General features: G+C 36.5%; 1 protein-coding gene across 1 annotated transcript in view; it reads left to right on the top strand.

The window, feature by feature from the left end:
• DDX10 (DEAD-box helicase 10) overlaps positions 1 to 14,403 on the top strand; it is a 235,723-nt gene extending 221,320 nt beyond the window's left edge. Inside the window, exon 18 of the mRNA XM_011379562.2 lies at positions 13,730 to 14,403. Coding sequence (XP_011377864.1) covers positions 13,730 to 13,907 — 178 coding nt within the window. The 3' untranslated portion in view covers positions 13,908 to 14,403. The remainder of the gene's footprint in view (positions 1 to 13,729) is intronic.
• The last annotated feature ends 2,581 nt before the right edge of the window (positions 14,404 to 16,984 follow it).

Here is a 16,984-nt window from a genome sequence, read left to right as displayed (position 1 = left end):
CTGCTCGCCCCAGCATCTTTGGAAGTTTAGTGCTTACTCCACTACACTGTGTTTCTGGATGGACCTCACATACCAGGGAAGAAGTTGACAGGTTTTCCCAGGAAGTCTTTTTTTTCTGTGGTATCTTGTCCACAGTCATATCAGCTCTTGGAACATTCTCCAGCCTTGAAGTAGTAGTTCTCAGTGCAGCATCCTTGTTTGTAGGAAATGCGGTTTCTAGGTTACTGAGGACGTTCTGATTTCTTTTTGTTGGAGTTACTTCACACTTTATTTAAAGTAACAATGAGTGGTCTTCCTGTTTATGGCAGGTACTAATGATTATGTTTTTGTAATGTATCATCTGTCCCGTCCCATCCCTTGCTATGTCTGTAAGTCTGTTGTCTAAAGTCTCCCTAGGTCCAGAGAAAGAATTTTAAAAATCAAGCGGAATAAGACCTAGTAGTTTCCTCTACATGGAACAACATAATATAAGCGAATCAGTCTCTCTCCTTTTGCCTTTCTGTATCGATGCATAGGAATTTAAACAACGTCTGCTCCTGGCAGGCTCGTTCAAAAGCATCCTATCCCAAAAATAGTTGTTCTAGTTGGTGTAAGATATGAGTTACATGAGCTCTATGAACCAAGAGATTGAATGCCTTGCCCACATTACCACTGCATTTAGTTTGGAAATATTAATCTACATGTCATGTTATCAGAAACTTTGTAATATGGGGAGAAGTAGGAGTTTTGTGAAATTAAGTCTATGTTTGAACAAAGGCAGGCTACGTGGCCCTGTGGGAAAACTGGCTTTTGGAGTCAGATAAAAGAGACCTGAATCTTAAGAACCTTAAGACTGGAATCTTTTCTAAGAAAAGAATCTTACTTTCTTTTATAAGTCATGGACCATAGACAAGTTACTCAGTCTCTTGGACCCTCATTTTTTCTTCAGTCAAATGAAGATAATTATTATGTTGCAAGGTTATTGTGAAGATCTAATGAAGGTAAAAGGAAAGCAGAGTATGATACATAATAGAGTCACTAATCTCTGGTAATCATTTCAATTACCAACAGCAAAACTGTGGTAGTTTTAAAATATATATTTACAAGAATAGAATTTAATGTTTTCTGGGAAATCTGCTTTCCATTTTCTGCCTCATCAAAATCATTCATTAAGCCCCAGATAGGCAACATGGCAGGCCCTCTGTTCAAAACAGTCTGCAAAAATGTGCTGCAGACTAGGTTGAAATGATAAATGGTATAGCGAAAATAATGTCAAGTAATATATCCTGTTCAACATACAGGTAGAGAGTTCATATCACCAGATTGGAATGTGGGAAATGCCTTTACCTGTTTTCTTTCAATGGTTCTATTATTCGGGGCATTCAGTAGACTAAAAGTTTATGTGCCTGGCATAGAGCAATACAGAAGAGAGAGTAGATTCTAGCCCTGATAAAGCTTGCACTCTGGTGAGGAAGACAGAAATAAACAAATAAACAAATAAACAAACAAAAAGTAGAAAATAAACCATAAAGAATAAAAAGTAGAAAAGACATGGTGATAAAGGCCATGAAACTATAGAATAATGAGAGGAATTGGGAAATTTCATTTTATATGAGGTGATTAGGAAAACTTCTTTGAGGTAAGACCTGAAGAATTTTTGAAAGCCTTCTTTTAAAGAATAATTCATCCTAGCATTTTAACCCTGAATTCCTCTGACATTTATTAAAATTTAAATATTTACCCTAATAGCATAATCATGACTATACAGTTATGTATATTCCTGCCAAAGGCAATTTCTCTACACTTTTTCATCCTATCATCCTTCACCATGTGTCTCTCCTAACAGTGATCCTAGTTGGCTTTATGGAAGGTGGTAAGGGCAAGAAACAGCTGCTATTCTAGTCTACAAATTGACAACTCATTAGAAAGGCACATGAGAATGAGAGAGTGAAGTTGAGATGGTCGAGTACTCCATTTGAAGACTGTAAAGGTAATTCAGGTTGTAAATTGAAGCTGTATGCCATTCTTTGAGGATAAGAGGAGAAAACTCTAATGTATTTTTATGCTTAATAATTTAAGTTATGTATTGATGGTATATCAACTCTTTTGAACTATGCATATCTTTTTATTAGACTTTTTAAAAGCAATTAATAGTTTATACAGTAAAAGTTGAGTGAAAAGTACAGTTCCCATATACACAGCCTTTCCTATTATCAATATTTTATTACCATTTGTTATCAGTGATGAACATACAATGACACATACTGGTCCCCCAAAGTCCATAGTTTACATTAGGGTTCATTCTTTGTTTTGTACCTTTTACGAGTTTTGACAAATGTATAATATGCATCTACCATTACAGTATCTTACAGAATAGTTTCAGTGCCCTAAAAACCCCTTATATTCCACCTATTTATCCTTTCTTTTTCCCTCCCCACCCTTTCCTCTCCCTGCCATCCAACCCCTGGCAACCACTGGTCTTTTTAATATATCGACAGTTTTGCCTCTTCTAGAATGTGATAGAGTTGGAGTCATATAGTATGTAACCTTTTCAGGTTGGCTTCTTTCACTTAGCAATATGTTTTCAAAGTTCTCTCACGTCTTTTCATGGCCTGAAAGCTCATTTCTTCTTTATCACTGAATAATATTCCAATGTATGGGTGCTCTACAATGTATGATCCATTCATCTGTTGAAAAACATCTTGGTCGATTCCAAGTTTTGGCAATTGTAGATAAAGCTGCTATAAACACTCATGTGCAGGTTTTTGTGTGAACATAAGTTTTCAGCTTCTTTGAGTAAATACCACAGAGTGTGATAGCTGGGTCATATGGAAAGAGAGTAGTTAGTTTTTTAGGAAGCTGTCGAACTCTCTTCCAAAGTGGCTGCACCATGTTGCGTTCGTGCCAGCAATGAGTGAGTCCTGTTGGTCTGCATCCTTGCCAGCTTTAGGTGTCAGTGCTTTAAATTTTAGCCACTCAGTAAGAATTTTTATAGTTTAAAGGAGGCTGTGTTTATTAAAATATTTGTTTTTGTTTGTTTGTTTTTTTAATTTTGGTTATATATGAGGTGAAATCCTATTCCAAACATGAAATACCAAGTTAGCAGAGCCTTATAAATGGCGTTGTCCTTTCAGGAATCTTCTTCCCAGCCTCTCAAAGCTAAGATTTCTTGTCTGAGTTAAGACTAATAATAATGTACTTAATTTTAATAAAAACACCAAAGACTGTTGCTGAGACCCTTCACCTAGCAGAGACCCAGAAATCTCTCCCCTCCTAGAACTTCTGTCCTTGATTATTATCCCACCAAGGCCTAACCTTCCCAGTATTCCTTCCTGACTATCCCAGTTCCCCAGAAATTCTTTCCATTCATGGTTCCACATCATTAGGACGTAAGCTCAGCAACCAAAACCTGGGTTATGATGTTTACATTTTTATAGTTCTGTTCTTGGATTACTCTGGTTCAATAACTTATGTGTTTAATGGGTTTTAGATATTTCCCTTAACCTCATCTATCATTTATACCACTTTTTTTCAATGAAAAGTTGTTTTGTTTCCTTTACAACAAATGGAAAACCTTTTTTTCAATGAAAAGTTGTTTTGTTTCCTTTACAACAAATGGAAAAACTTTTGGCATACAAGCATCTTAAGTTAAAAGGTTTTCACCTTACATGATAAAGCCTGTATAACTCATTTAACGTTAACAGAAAAGATGTGTTCCAGAATTTTTGTAAAGCCATCTTTAATGAGCAGTAGTTGAATCACTGTTAAGTAGCTGGTTTTAAGGAGCAACCATTTTAGTACTAAACGGGCTGGGGCGAGGGTTGGTGGGGAAGAAATAGTCTTTACATTATGAGATGTATACATTCCAGAGATGTTACATGGAAAGTTAAAAAAAAAAAAAGTTGTTATGGTTAGAGCATATTCCAGATATACTGAGTTAAACTTAATACAAAGGATTACAATAGAATCCAAGCATGATAGTCTAGATAGTATAAATGACTTTGTAAATACACTTTCAGGAAACTCAAGGTTGTTTTTAATTGTTCAGTTTTGGTTTCTTCTAACTATTTTAGGATTCAGATCCTATGTCTCAATTTTATCCATAAGGTTATTTTGTGTCAGATGCCTTGCTGATGTTTAAATACGTTTTTTCCTGCTCTACCAGTCTAATAATCCTCTCAAGGAAATGAGGTTATTCTATTAGGGGTTGTTTTTAGAGGGCTAATACAAGCCCTCTTTTTTATGTAAAAGGATAGATAGTAAATATTTTACACTTTGAGGGCTACTTAGCCCTGCCTTTGTAGTGGTTAAGCAACCACAGATAATGTAAAAACGAGCGTCACTATGTTCTAGTAAAACTTTATTTATAAATCAGAAGATACATATACCAGCAAAAAGAACATTTGAAAAAAATCTTCCAAATCTTTTCCTATGTAAGTATATATGCAGCCTTTTTAAAACAAAGATAGGCTCTCATTCTGTTAGTTTTATACCCAATATTTTCGGTGTCGATAAAGAAATTCCTGCAATATTTTTTAAATAACTACATCATATTTTATTTTAAACATTATAACTTATTTAACAAGTGAATCCCTTATGATTGGACATTTGAGTTTCCAACTTTCAGAAATTACAAATGACTGTGCTTTGAATATCCTGTAACTAAATCTTTATACACATTCCTAATTATTTCCCGAGGATAAATTCCCAGAGAAGTTGCTGGGCATGCATACTTGAATGACTTTTGAAAGGTAATTGTGGTGATTTACATTCCCACTAGGAGTTTATATTCTATTTGGGAGTTAAGATGCATACAGGTGAAAAAAAAATCACTTTAGTGTTAGGAAGTAGCAACAGTAGGTGCAAAATGTCTAATAAACAGTGGTGTTTGAATTCAGAGGAAAGAGATCACTTTTAATAGGCTGTTCAGGTACCTTTCTTAGAAGATAAAGAATTGAAGATGAATCTTGAAACAGGGCAGAACCCAGCAGGAGGAAAGTGCCATGCTTACATTACAGAGGGACACAGGTGGGAACACACAGTGTCTGATCTCATGAGTGAGGGCCCCATATGAGGAGTGCTGGGAAGAGGAACCAGGAGGTAGGCTGACCATCGCATGTTCGGGTGTTCCTCCTTTTTTTGTTTCTCATAAATGGAACAGACTGCACTCTTATTCTGTCTGACTAGGTAACTGTAAGTACCTGAGAAAAATAAATGTTGAAATCAGGAATTCAAACCTATAACAGAAAAATCTGTTATTTCTGAGAGAATTTTGAGGCTTGTTTTCAGTGAATTTAGAAAGTAAGAAAGTTACATGATTTTATTTAAAATTCAGTCATTAATATATGAAGGTTTTAAAATCGAGATTACATTCAAATGTTATAACTTCTCTTTATTATTAGCAATGAATAAATTGGCTCAAATGTTTACATTGGCTATTGTGACAAGCTTTTATATAGCAGTTTTCACTAAAATTTCCAAGTCATCAAAGTAGAATTTTCCAGATATTGTTGGTTAGGTTTACACATTACATTCCCTGGTTACATATCACATATTACAGTCTGGCCTTGTTGGTTCAGTTACACATTCTCTGTGTTTTGTTATATGATTAGTTCTTTAAATGACACACCAGACATCACTAATTAAATCTCTTCATTATTTGGATTATTGAAAGATTAGTAGCTCTGAATTCTTTTGCTTTGGTTGTTTCATTTACAGCATTAGTGGAGCTTTCAGTGCTCTGAGCCATGCTTTTCCTTTTTAAGTTGTGTTTTTATCAGTCTTGTATTGTACTCTCAATGCTGAGCAGTAACATGGTCCTTTTGACACTTGCCTCATACAGTTGAAGAATGTGGAGAGTTCAGCACTTTAAATCACACGGATTATATTTTTACTGCTATAAAAATAATGCAGAGCTCAGGCCCAGACTCCCGGCTCTGTTTCATAGGCCACTACCTAGTTGTCAGTTTATGTTGTGAGCCTCTGTGCCTCCTTTGGATCAGTGGAGTACACTTATTTCATGAAAGGAACTCTCACAAGGGTTACCACTGTTTCCCACCTGTATTTTGTTTTCTTTTTTTTCAGCAGACATATTATTTTCAGAATATTCTGCCATCTATTTGGTCAGCTGCACCAATGATGTGCTGCCATAAGGCACCTAATAGAACTATTGATTGAAAAGTTCAAGAGTCTCTCCCAGCACTTCCAGAAAATTATTTAAGAAACTAGAATTCGCTATTACATACGATTAGACTGTTAACCAGTAATAAAGTCCCTAGTGCTTAATTGGATCCAGTAAGCTCCCAGTGAACATTAACTAGATGGGGTCAGAACCCTTCTGCCTAATTCATTAGTATGTCAATAAAAGAGGCTTCTGTAATGTCATACGATTTGGTTTCTCTCCCCCCACCAGCTTTGTGATAATGTGCAAGCTTAAGATAACACAGTATTTTTAATTATAATCAGGCTGTACATTAGATCCCCAGAGCTTCATCTTATAACTGGAAGTTTGTACCCCATTTCCTCCACCCCCCAGCCCCTGGTAACCACTATTTTACTCTCTGTTTCTATAAATTTAGTTTTTTCAGGTTTCACATGTAAATGATTTACAACGGTTGTCTTTCTCTGACTTAATGTCACTTAGCATAATGCCCTCAAAGTTCATTCATTTTGTCGCAAATGGCAAGATTTCCTTTCTCATGGCTGAATAATATTTGTGGTGTGTGTGTGTGTGTGTATCACATCTTTATGCATTTATGTGTTCATGGACACTTAGGTTGTATTCATATCTTGGCTTTCACAAATAATGCTGCAATGAACATAAGAGTGCAGATATCTCTTTGAGATCCTGATTTCATTTCCTTTGGATATATATCCAGAAGTGGGATTGCTGGATTGTATGGTAGTATAATTCTCAATTTTTTGAGTAACCTCCATATTGTTTTCAGTAGGGGCTATGCCAATTTACATTTCTACCAATAGTGCGCAAGTGTTCTCTTTGTCCATAGTCTTGCCAGCAGTTAGTCATTCTAACAAGTGTAAAGAGATATCTCATTGTGTTTTTGATTTGCATTTCCCTGATTAATCATGTCAAGCATTCTTTTGTCTACCTGTTGGCCATCTGTATGTCTTCTTTGGGAAAATGTCTATTCAGTTCTTCCGCCCATTTTTAATCAGATTTTTTTTTTTTTGCTATTGAGTTGTATAAGTTCCTTAAATATTTTGGATATTAAATAACCCCTTATCAGATACATGGTTTACATGTTTTCAGATGTTTTCTTCCATTTCATAGGTTGCCTTTTCATTTTGTTGTTTCTTTTGCTGTGCAGAAGCTCTTCCATTTATCTATCTATCTATCTATCTATCTATCTATCTATTTATTTATTTATTTTAAGCTTATTGGGGTAACATTGGGTAATACAATTATATAATTTTCGGGTGTACATTATAATTTGACATCTATATATTCTATTGTGTGTTTACCACCCAAAGTCCAGTTCCCTTCAGCTACCATATATTTGATCCCCTTTACCTACTTTACCCACCCCCCACTCCCTATATTTGACCCCCTTTGCCTCTCCCCTCCTCCTCTATCCCCTACCCTCTGGTAACCCCACTAGTCCATTGTCCATGTCCCCGAGTCTCTGTTTGTCCTGCTCATTTGTTGCTTTTAAGTTTATATTCCATATATAAGTGATATCATGTTATTTTCTACTTTTTCAGTCTAACTTATTTCGCTTAGCATGATTATCTCGAGGTCCATCCATGTTGTCGCAAATGGCAGTATTTCATCTCTTCTTATGGCTAATATTCCATTGTATATATGTGCCACAGCTTCTTTAGCCAGTCATCTGTTGTAGGACACTTTGGTTGCTTCTATGTCCTGGCCACTGTGAATAATGCTGCTATGAACATCGGTGTGCAAATATCTTTTTGGATATGGGTTTTCAAGTCTTTGGGGTAAATACCCAATAGTGGGATTGCTGGATCATATGGTAGATCAATTCTTAGTTTTTTGAGGAAACTCCATACTGTTTTCCATAGTGGCTGTACCAATTTTGCAGTCCTACCAGCAGTGTATGAGGGTTCCTTTTTCGCAGTAGCTTTTTAGTTTCAAAAAAAAGTAGTCTCACTTTTGTTTTTCACTTTCGTTGCTTATGCTTTTGGTATCATATCAAAAAAATTATTGCCAAGACCTGCGTCAAGGAGCTTTGTTGCTATGTTTTCTTCTAGGAGTTTTATGATTTGGGGTCTTATGTTTAATTAAGCCTTTAATTTGAAGTTCATTTTTGTGAATGATGTAAGACAGAATCTAATTTTATTCTTCTGTATATGATTATCTAGTTTTTTGGTACCATTTATTAAAGAAACTCTCTTTTCCTCCATCGAGTATTCTTGGCTCTCTTGTTAAATATTGATTGACTGTATCTGCGAAAGTTAATTCTTGAGATCTCAATTCTATTCTACTGGTCCTTGTGTCTGTTTTTATACCAGCACCATACTGTTTGTTGTTGTTGTTATTTTTTAAATTAATATAGCTCTGGAATGTACTTTGAAATCAGAATGTGTGATGCCTTCAGCTTTGTTCTTTCTCAGGATCACTTTGGCTATTTGGGGTTTTTGTAATTCCATACAAATTTTAGGATTTTTTTTTTTCCTCTGCAAATGCCATTGGAATTTTGATTGAGATTACATTGAATCTATAGATGGCTTTGAATAATATGGCCATTTTAACAATATTCTTCTGATTCATGAACACAGTATATCTTCCCATATATTTGTGTCTTCTTCATTTTCTTTCATTGGAATATTATAGTTTTCAGTGTACAGATCTTTCACATTCCTGGTTAAATTTATTCCTAAGAATTTTATTGTTTTTGATGCATTGTAAATAGAATCCTTTTCTTTATTTGTTTTGCAAATAATTCACTGCTAGTTTATAGAAACACTACTGATTTACATATCCTGCAACTTTAGTGAATTCATTGATTAGTTCTGAGAGATTTTGGTGACATCTTTAGGATTTTCTATATATAAGATCATAACATCTGCAAACAATGACAGTTTTACCTCTTTCTTTCTAGGCTAGATTATATGACTTTTATTTCTTCAGCATCATCATCTTTTTTTTTTTTTTCCTGTCTAATTCCCTTGCTGAGATGTCTAGTACTGTGTTGAATGGGAGTATCCTTGTCTTGTTTCTGATTTTAGAGGAAAAGCTTTCAACCTTTTACCATTCAGTATGATGTTAGTTGTAGGCTTGTCATTATTGATTTTTTTTTTATCATAAATGGATGTTGGATTTTGTTAAATGGTTTTCTGCATCAGTTGAAGTGATTGTGTGATTTTAAAACTGTAATTCTATTAATGTGAGTCACATTTATTAATTTGGGTCTATTAAACCATCCTTGCATCCCAGGGGTAAATCCCACTTGATCATGATGTATGATCCTTTTAATGTACATTTGAATTTAGTTTGCTAGTATTTTGTTGAGAATATTTACATCTCTTTATCAGGGATATTGGCCTATAGTTTTCTTATAGTATCCTTATCTGACTTTGGTACAAGGGTAATGCTGGCCTTGTAGAATGAATTTGGCAGTATTCCTTCTTCTGTTTTTTTGGATGAGTTTAAAATTTGGTGTTAATTCTTCTTTAAATATTTGGAGAATTCACCAGTAAAGCCATCTGGTCTGGGCTTTTATTTTCTAGGAGATTTCAATTACTGATTGAATATCCTTATTTGTTATGAGTCTCTTCAGACTTTGTATTTCTTCATGATTCAGTCTTCGTAGGTTGAAATTTTCTAAGAATATATCTATTTTTTCTAGGTTATCCAATTGTTTGCATATAATTGTTCAAAGTTGTCTTTCATAATTCTTTATATTTCTGTTATCAGTTGTAATATATTCTCTTTTTTTCCTCAATTTGTGTCTTTTTTTTAAAAGTCTAGCTAGAGATTTGTCAACTTTATCTTTTCTAAAAACTAGTTTTGGTTTTGTTGATCTTTTTATTGTTTTTCTGGTTTCTATTTCATTTATTTGCACTCTGATCTTTGTCATTTCCTTCTTTCTGCTAATTTTGGGCTTAGTTTGTTCTTTTCTAGTTTTGGGGGGTATAAAGCGAGGTTGTTTGAGATCTTTTTTCTTCTGTAGGTATTTATCACTGTCAATGTCCCTCTTAGAACTGCTTTAGCTGCATCCCATATATTTTGGTATATCGTGTTTCGTTTATTGTTTGTTTCAAGATAGTTTTTGATTTCCCTTTTGATTCCACTGAATCTATTGGTTGTTCAGGATTGTGTTGTTTAATTTTTACATATTTGTGAATTTTCCAGTTTCTTCCTGTTATTAATTTCTAGTTTCTTATCATTGTGGTCAGAAAAGATCTTGGTATGATTTTAGTCTTCAATTTGCTAACACCCATTTTGTATCCTGTCATATGTTCTATCCTGAAGAATGTTCCATGTGCATTGGAGAATAATTATTCTACTACTGTTAGGTTGAATGTTCTGTATATATCTATTAGTATTAGGTTCATACTTATTGCTCCCTTTCTTGGAAGAATTTTTAAGCTTGTATGCCTTTTCTGAATCCTAAAACACAGTATACCTAAGTCTTGACTAGTTCCCTTTTGCTTTCCCAAGGGAGGCACTAAAGCTGAAGTTCGTGGTTTCTGCCTGGCCCACAGATTTGAGTTGGCTACCTGCACATGCTTACTAGCCATCTGCCAAAGCACACTCTCACTGCTGCTCTTGGGAGCCCAAAAGGGTTGGGGATGTGCGTGGTGAGGCATGCAGAATACTGGGGGTGCCCATGGGCCAGTTGGAGGGATCTGTGGGTGAGGCATCCCCGGTGATTCCTGGGTGGGCTTGTTGGAGTCTGTGATGCAGTTAGTAGGATCCGCATCCTTTTAATTTCCTCGGAGAGTTCTATCTGGCACTCTCCTATCCTCTACCTAACCAGTCTTGCAGCTTATGATTTAGTACTCAGAATGGGGTAAGAGAAAAATGGTTCCTTTTGCCAGTATCCTATATAGCTAGGGAAGCCAGGCACTCACTCACATGCTCTCACTTTCCTCCAAGGGAAAAGTCACAGGCCGAGAACATCTCTCTTGGCCCTGAGCTGTGCTGCTTTGGCAGAGATGTGATGTGAGTAAAGTCAAACTGTTTCTCTTACTCTGTCCAGTGAATCCAAACTCATATTTTTTGCTCCAGTTGTATGCTGAAACTTCTGTAGTGGAAACTGGAATTTGCACAAAGGTGCTTTCATCTTTAGGTGATTGTCTAAAACAGTGTTCTCTCACAGTCAAGAGGGACTGGAGCCAGTTCATGGGACATTGCAGGGGTCACAGCCAGGACCAAGGTCTATATGTTTATTACCCGACACACAGTTTGATGAGACTCCTCCCAGATCCTGGGCGTGTAATGCTGGATCCCACAGCTCCCACAAAGGCACTTTTGTTCGTTCTTGGATACCAGATTGTTGTTGGGAAGGGAAATGAATGAGGAACGTGTTATTCAGCCATATTGTTGATATCACTCTCCAATGCCACACCATTCTTTTTGGAAGAGACCAGATTGTGACCATATTTTGCTATCTTCTTACTAAATGTTCTCTAGATTCATTACATTATACCACTTTGGGTGAATTATCTGTAGAATATCTATATTATTGTTTACTAATATACAAATTAGCATTTATTTGCTATAGAAAGTAGTATGAAATACCTTTCTAGAATTTGAATTGGTCTGCAAAGCAGCAGAGCTACTAATTGTGAACATATTTGGGCTGTGTAAATTTCCCATTTTCCTTTTATTATCTGAACCAGCTATTATTTTCTGTAGGGAATATAAGGTGTAGGTGCACATTAATAAAAGATGCATTAGTAAAGCCCACTAATTAGGCTACTTCTGATGAGCTGTTCTGAAATGCACTTGAAGTACAGACAGGGTAAGAATAAGTATTTTACCAAATAAAATACTCTAGCCCAGTGGAATTGGCACAGAACTGGCCCTACTCAAGCAGACTAGGATTCAATATTTTTTATTAGGGCCCCTTTCCACTAAGAATTACTTTCTCTGCTGACTGAATTCCCATCCTAGGGCATGCTTTCATGTTCATTTTTCCAGGCACTATTTAAAAATTCAATTATTTGTGGCTTTACATAACCTCATAATGTTGTCTAGTTTGTCTTTCCTCCAGTGGTGAAAGAGTATGGCTGTTGAGTCAGAGCACTGGGCATTTCTGAGAGGTACATGGGGAAATTATTTAGTTTTGCTTCAAGCTGGTCATAAATGGATATGCTAATTAGGCACATTCACTTCGGTATCCAAGCTATATTCTTAAGGAGTAATAGAGCCCATTGAAACTTCAGCAAATTTTTTTTTTTTTTGGAATGCAGCATGTGCTGGGACTATAATGTAATTTCTGCGATGATATTTTGTTGTTTATTATATAACATCAATATAAGAATTTATTTGAAAGGGAGTAGTTTATAGGCAGAAAAGAAACTGACATGGATTGAGCACTACTATGTTCTTGCCGTTTTATAATTTCATTTAATTCTTACATCAGTTCTGCTAAGTAAATTATATAATCCCCATCTTCACAGATAAGGAAACTGAGTCTTAGAAATGTTAGTTGTTTGGTCAAGGTCTGACTGTGTCAGTGCCAAACCAATGTCTTTCCACAGCTAATTATTTTCATTATTGCCCTCCAAATGTTAGTGGAGGTGAGTCAACTCAAATTGCTTTCAATAACCTGGCTTTGGGCTGAATTCAGATCTGGGAGTGAATCCTGTGTTTATAATCTGGGTCTAATCATTTGACCTCTCTTAACCGCATTGTAGAATGAGGCTAATGCTTCACACACCAAGGATTTTCATGAAGATAAATGATGTGATCTGTGTAAAGAATGTAACCCAGTGTCTCACCTGATAGATGATTTTTTTGTTTTAATTTCTGATAGATGGGTTTTTTTGTTTTAATTTTCTATCCAGTAATTGGGTCATCTTCGAATATGACGATGGTATCTCAGAATGCTTTGGGGATATTTCACTTTTTAAATTTTTAATGTATCAAGTGATTGCCTCTATCTTCAGAAATTAGCTTTATTTTTATGAGTCTATGCTTCAGGTGTGTGCAGAATATGAAAATAATGTTTATGTTTTCTTAAGACTATATAGGCCTTAGATACAGATTTTAAATGAGGAAATTTATTTGATGTCTTAAGTAATTTGTAATTTAACATTTCAGGTTTTGTTTTACTCATGATCTATATATCACAATGCAACAGATATTAGAATTAGCACCTGGTATCCTGATATCTGTTAGTCCATAGACTGCTACCTAAAGGATCATCCAACTTTGAATAGATAGTTTGATGAGGCAAGACAAGCACAGATTAGAACCAGTCTGGAGCCAGACTATGTACCTCTCCATGTCTTCAAATTGTGGATCATATATCCACAGTTTCCTGGAATTATTGTGAGGATTTGATGAGACAGTGTGTCCAGACTACTGCGCACAGAGCTCAGTGCATGACAATTACGCCTTCTCTTCTCATCCATTAGTGGTAAGGTACTTGCTTAAGACACAGATATCCCGAAGTTGTTATAGTTTCTTTCTCTCTTGAATAATAATATCACTTTACCAACTATCTGTTATTGGTAATTTTGTTCTATTTTAAGTGTTTGGTTTCGTAATAATAAACTTATTTATAAAGTAAATCATTGGATTTGTTCTTACCAGTGATACCAAGAAGAAGCAGGGAATGAGGAAAAGGAACAACAATGAAGTGGAAGACACGGGACCCACAAGTCATAACAGAAAGAAGGCCAAGTGGGAAACCTTAGAGCCTTTGGACACGGGCCTATCTTTAGCAGAAGATGAAGAACTCGTGTTACATCTGCTCAAAAGTCAAAGCTAAATACTTCCTGCTCTTGTCTTCGCCTTAAAACCTCTGGTCATGATTATGTGGACAAGTTGAAAAAACAATAGGCTTTGAGGAACTTAGGTAACATGAGTCCCATGTCCAAAGGACTCATTCTCCAGACAAAAGTGATCATATCTCTAAGCCCCATTCATAAGAGGTGCTTGTGCCATCCCAGAGCAAACTCAGAGTGAGGATGGATGATAAAATTTATTGATCCCATTTTCTAGCATGTGCTCTGTTAATTTTTTATCCATGGGTTCCTACATTTTTGTCATTGGAAATGCTCCCTTTGTTTTCATGGCACGTTCTGGAGACCTTGTTTCATTGTTAGGAATTCCTGTGTTGCTTTTTTTACTGTGTACTGTTAAATAGAATTGCTCACAATTTTGATTATTTAATATCTTTAAAGAGAATACGATGGACCAGCCCCAAGAAAGAATGAGTATTTTTGAATTGAGACAATTAAAAATAAACATATTTGTTATTAAAATTATTGTTTTCGTGTGTCTAGTAGTATTAGAGCACTCTCAGGGGAAGAGTCTTAAAATGCCTGGCCAATTCCTGAAACAGTGAATTTTTAGTATTCTTAAATTAGCCTTCTCAAAGATGTCATTTAACTTAAACTTGGAAATTTGCTAGCTGTCATTTATAAAATCTATAGAAATCCCAAATATAAAGCTTTGTGACTAAAACCTAATCTCTTGGCACATAGTAGCTTCAAGGCCTTCTGTAAGTGCCTTCACAGCCATTTCCTCTAGCAAATGGAGACCGACTCTGAGAGGTTGGAGAGAATAAGATCAACACATTGCAATGAGCAGAGTGAGGAGCTGGAGAGAGAGCCCTGATGGCATTGTTTGAGCCCCTGGGCATTAGCTGAATCTATTCCTCATAGTTCTCAGTTATGTCATGGGTTGGTAAATTCCTTTTTTGCATAAACTGCTTTGAGTTCTATTCTGTCCCTGGAGCTGAATGGATCCTGACCTTAATATATATATTGTAGGTGATTTTAGTTTGCTGATTTTGAAAACTAATTAAAACATCATAATAGTGTTGAGAAAAGCTCAGGTAACAACTCGTGGTAGATTATATTGTTGTTTAGCAAATATTTACTCCAGCCCCCTCTTTCCCTTGGGAAGCATATTTTTTCCATGCTACTGATATTGGACTTGGCCATGTATTTTACTTTAGCTCTTGGAATATGGTGAAAGTGACTGTGTGCTAGTTTAAGCAGAGGCTTTAAAATGCACTGATGTTTCCCTCAGCCCTTTTGTATGCCTGCCTTCCATCTTGAGGCCAGCACGGACCAAAGAGAGGACACTGCTTCAGTCTGGCACAAGGTGAAAAGACATGTGAAACAGACCTGGAGCTACCACAGTCACCTGTCAAACCTGTAGAGCAAGAAATCCACTGAGACTTGGGGAGTTATCACAGGATAACCTGATTAGTCCATGAGGTGGGAGAGGCATATAACCAATGATCAGGAGCGTTCATTCATTCAATAAACATTAATTCAGCAACTGCCATATACTAGACACTGTATTTGTGAGAAATCCAAGTAGTTCCCTCCCCTGCTACCATATAGTAGAGGAAAGAGAAAAGCAAATTCATAATTTTAGTCATTATGAAAAGGAAGTGAGAAGAGAAAGATTATTTGAGTGAGAAAGCTGCTTAGCGTGGTACCCAAAGATGAATTCCTGCCTGATGCTTAACTCAGGCTGAGAGGCCATTCATCAGACTCACTCATGTAAGATGATCCCTAAAATTGCCTATGTCTCTGAGAGTAGATATACCCAGGAGCAGAACCCTTTGGAGGGCTGCCATCTCATAAGCTTAACATGGCATTTTCGATTTGTTTGGGGCTATAAAAAATGGATAAGTTTAATTAAATGTAATTAATTTTGTTATACAACATTTGGAATACCCCGAACATGGAAAGTCATCTCTAGGACTGTCGGAGTCTGCCAGGAGATGCAGATGTTCCTGGGAACTGTGGGGAGGAAGCAGAGGATGGGAAATGGTAGCAGAGGCAGAGGGGAAAGAGCCTGCAACCAAGATTTCAAATCCCTGTTTCATATCTTTTAAGACCATTTTAACTAGACATGTAATCATAGTATGATTTTCTTCCACAGCCCCTGCTGATCAGACAGCCCGGGGCAGACATGTTTTATACTGTATTACCCAGTGCCTGCTGAGTCAAGTATTGGCAGCTAATCTAAAGGCCAGATGAGAGAGGCTGGTGCAAAAACCTCTGCCCAGACAGGGACAGATTGGGCAAATAATGTTCCTACTCTCAGAAACTGAAATTCAGGAAGTCAGCAAAATAAGATTATGAGACAGACCAGGAAGCACATGGTAGGCAAAAAGTGGGCTCAGATTCAGAGTTATGCAAAGCCGTATGTAAGTAAAAACTCGGGCAAAAAAGATAAAAGAGTAAATGATGAGGGTTTCAGTTGGTTATGGAACGTGAGGCAAATACGTAGAGTGTAATGAATCCGGGCAGAGCAGCAAAGTCCTGCAGATGCCCGTTCTTGAGATCTCTGAGATCCACGCTGACCATCCAGGTCCTGTCTCCAGGAGGCTTCCCTTCTGCTGGGTCCTATTCTTAGATTTCTGTGCAGTCGGTCTCCTTTCCTGCCTGAGGTGTTAGACCCCATTTTCTGAGCTAGTCCTTGTTTTTTTTTGCACCCAAAAGACCTTCAGTAAAACTCAGAATACCCTAATGCTGTGCTACTTAGACTTTAATATGCTCGGGAATTACCAGGGGATCTTTTGCAAGTGCTAATCCCAAATCATAGGTCTGAAGTGAGGCCTGGGATTCTGCATTTCTTACAAGCTCCCAGGTAATGATATGCTGCCGGCCCCTGGACACATTTGAGTAGCAAGGCACTAATGGAATTCAGAGTTATTAAAATCATTATTCACAGATAAGGATTCTGTCAGAGTCGCAGCAGGAAACAGATGGTGCACACGAATTGGGATCATTCTAAGGGGATTTAATAAAGGATTATTTACATAGGCCAGGGCAGGGTAAGGAAACCACAAATGGGTAAGGAAACCTAAGGTTAGTCATG

The sequence above is a fragment of the Pteropus vampyrus genome, unplaced genomic scaffold, assembly GCF_000151845.1.
Source record: "Pteropus vampyrus isolate Shadow unplaced genomic scaffold, Pvam_2.0 Scaffold365, whole genome shotgun sequence".
Lineage (NCBI taxonomy): Eukaryota > Metazoa > Chordata > Mammalia > Chiroptera > Pteropodidae > Pteropus > Pteropus vampyrus.
This window is presented reverse-complemented; position numbering and strand designations above follow the sequence as displayed.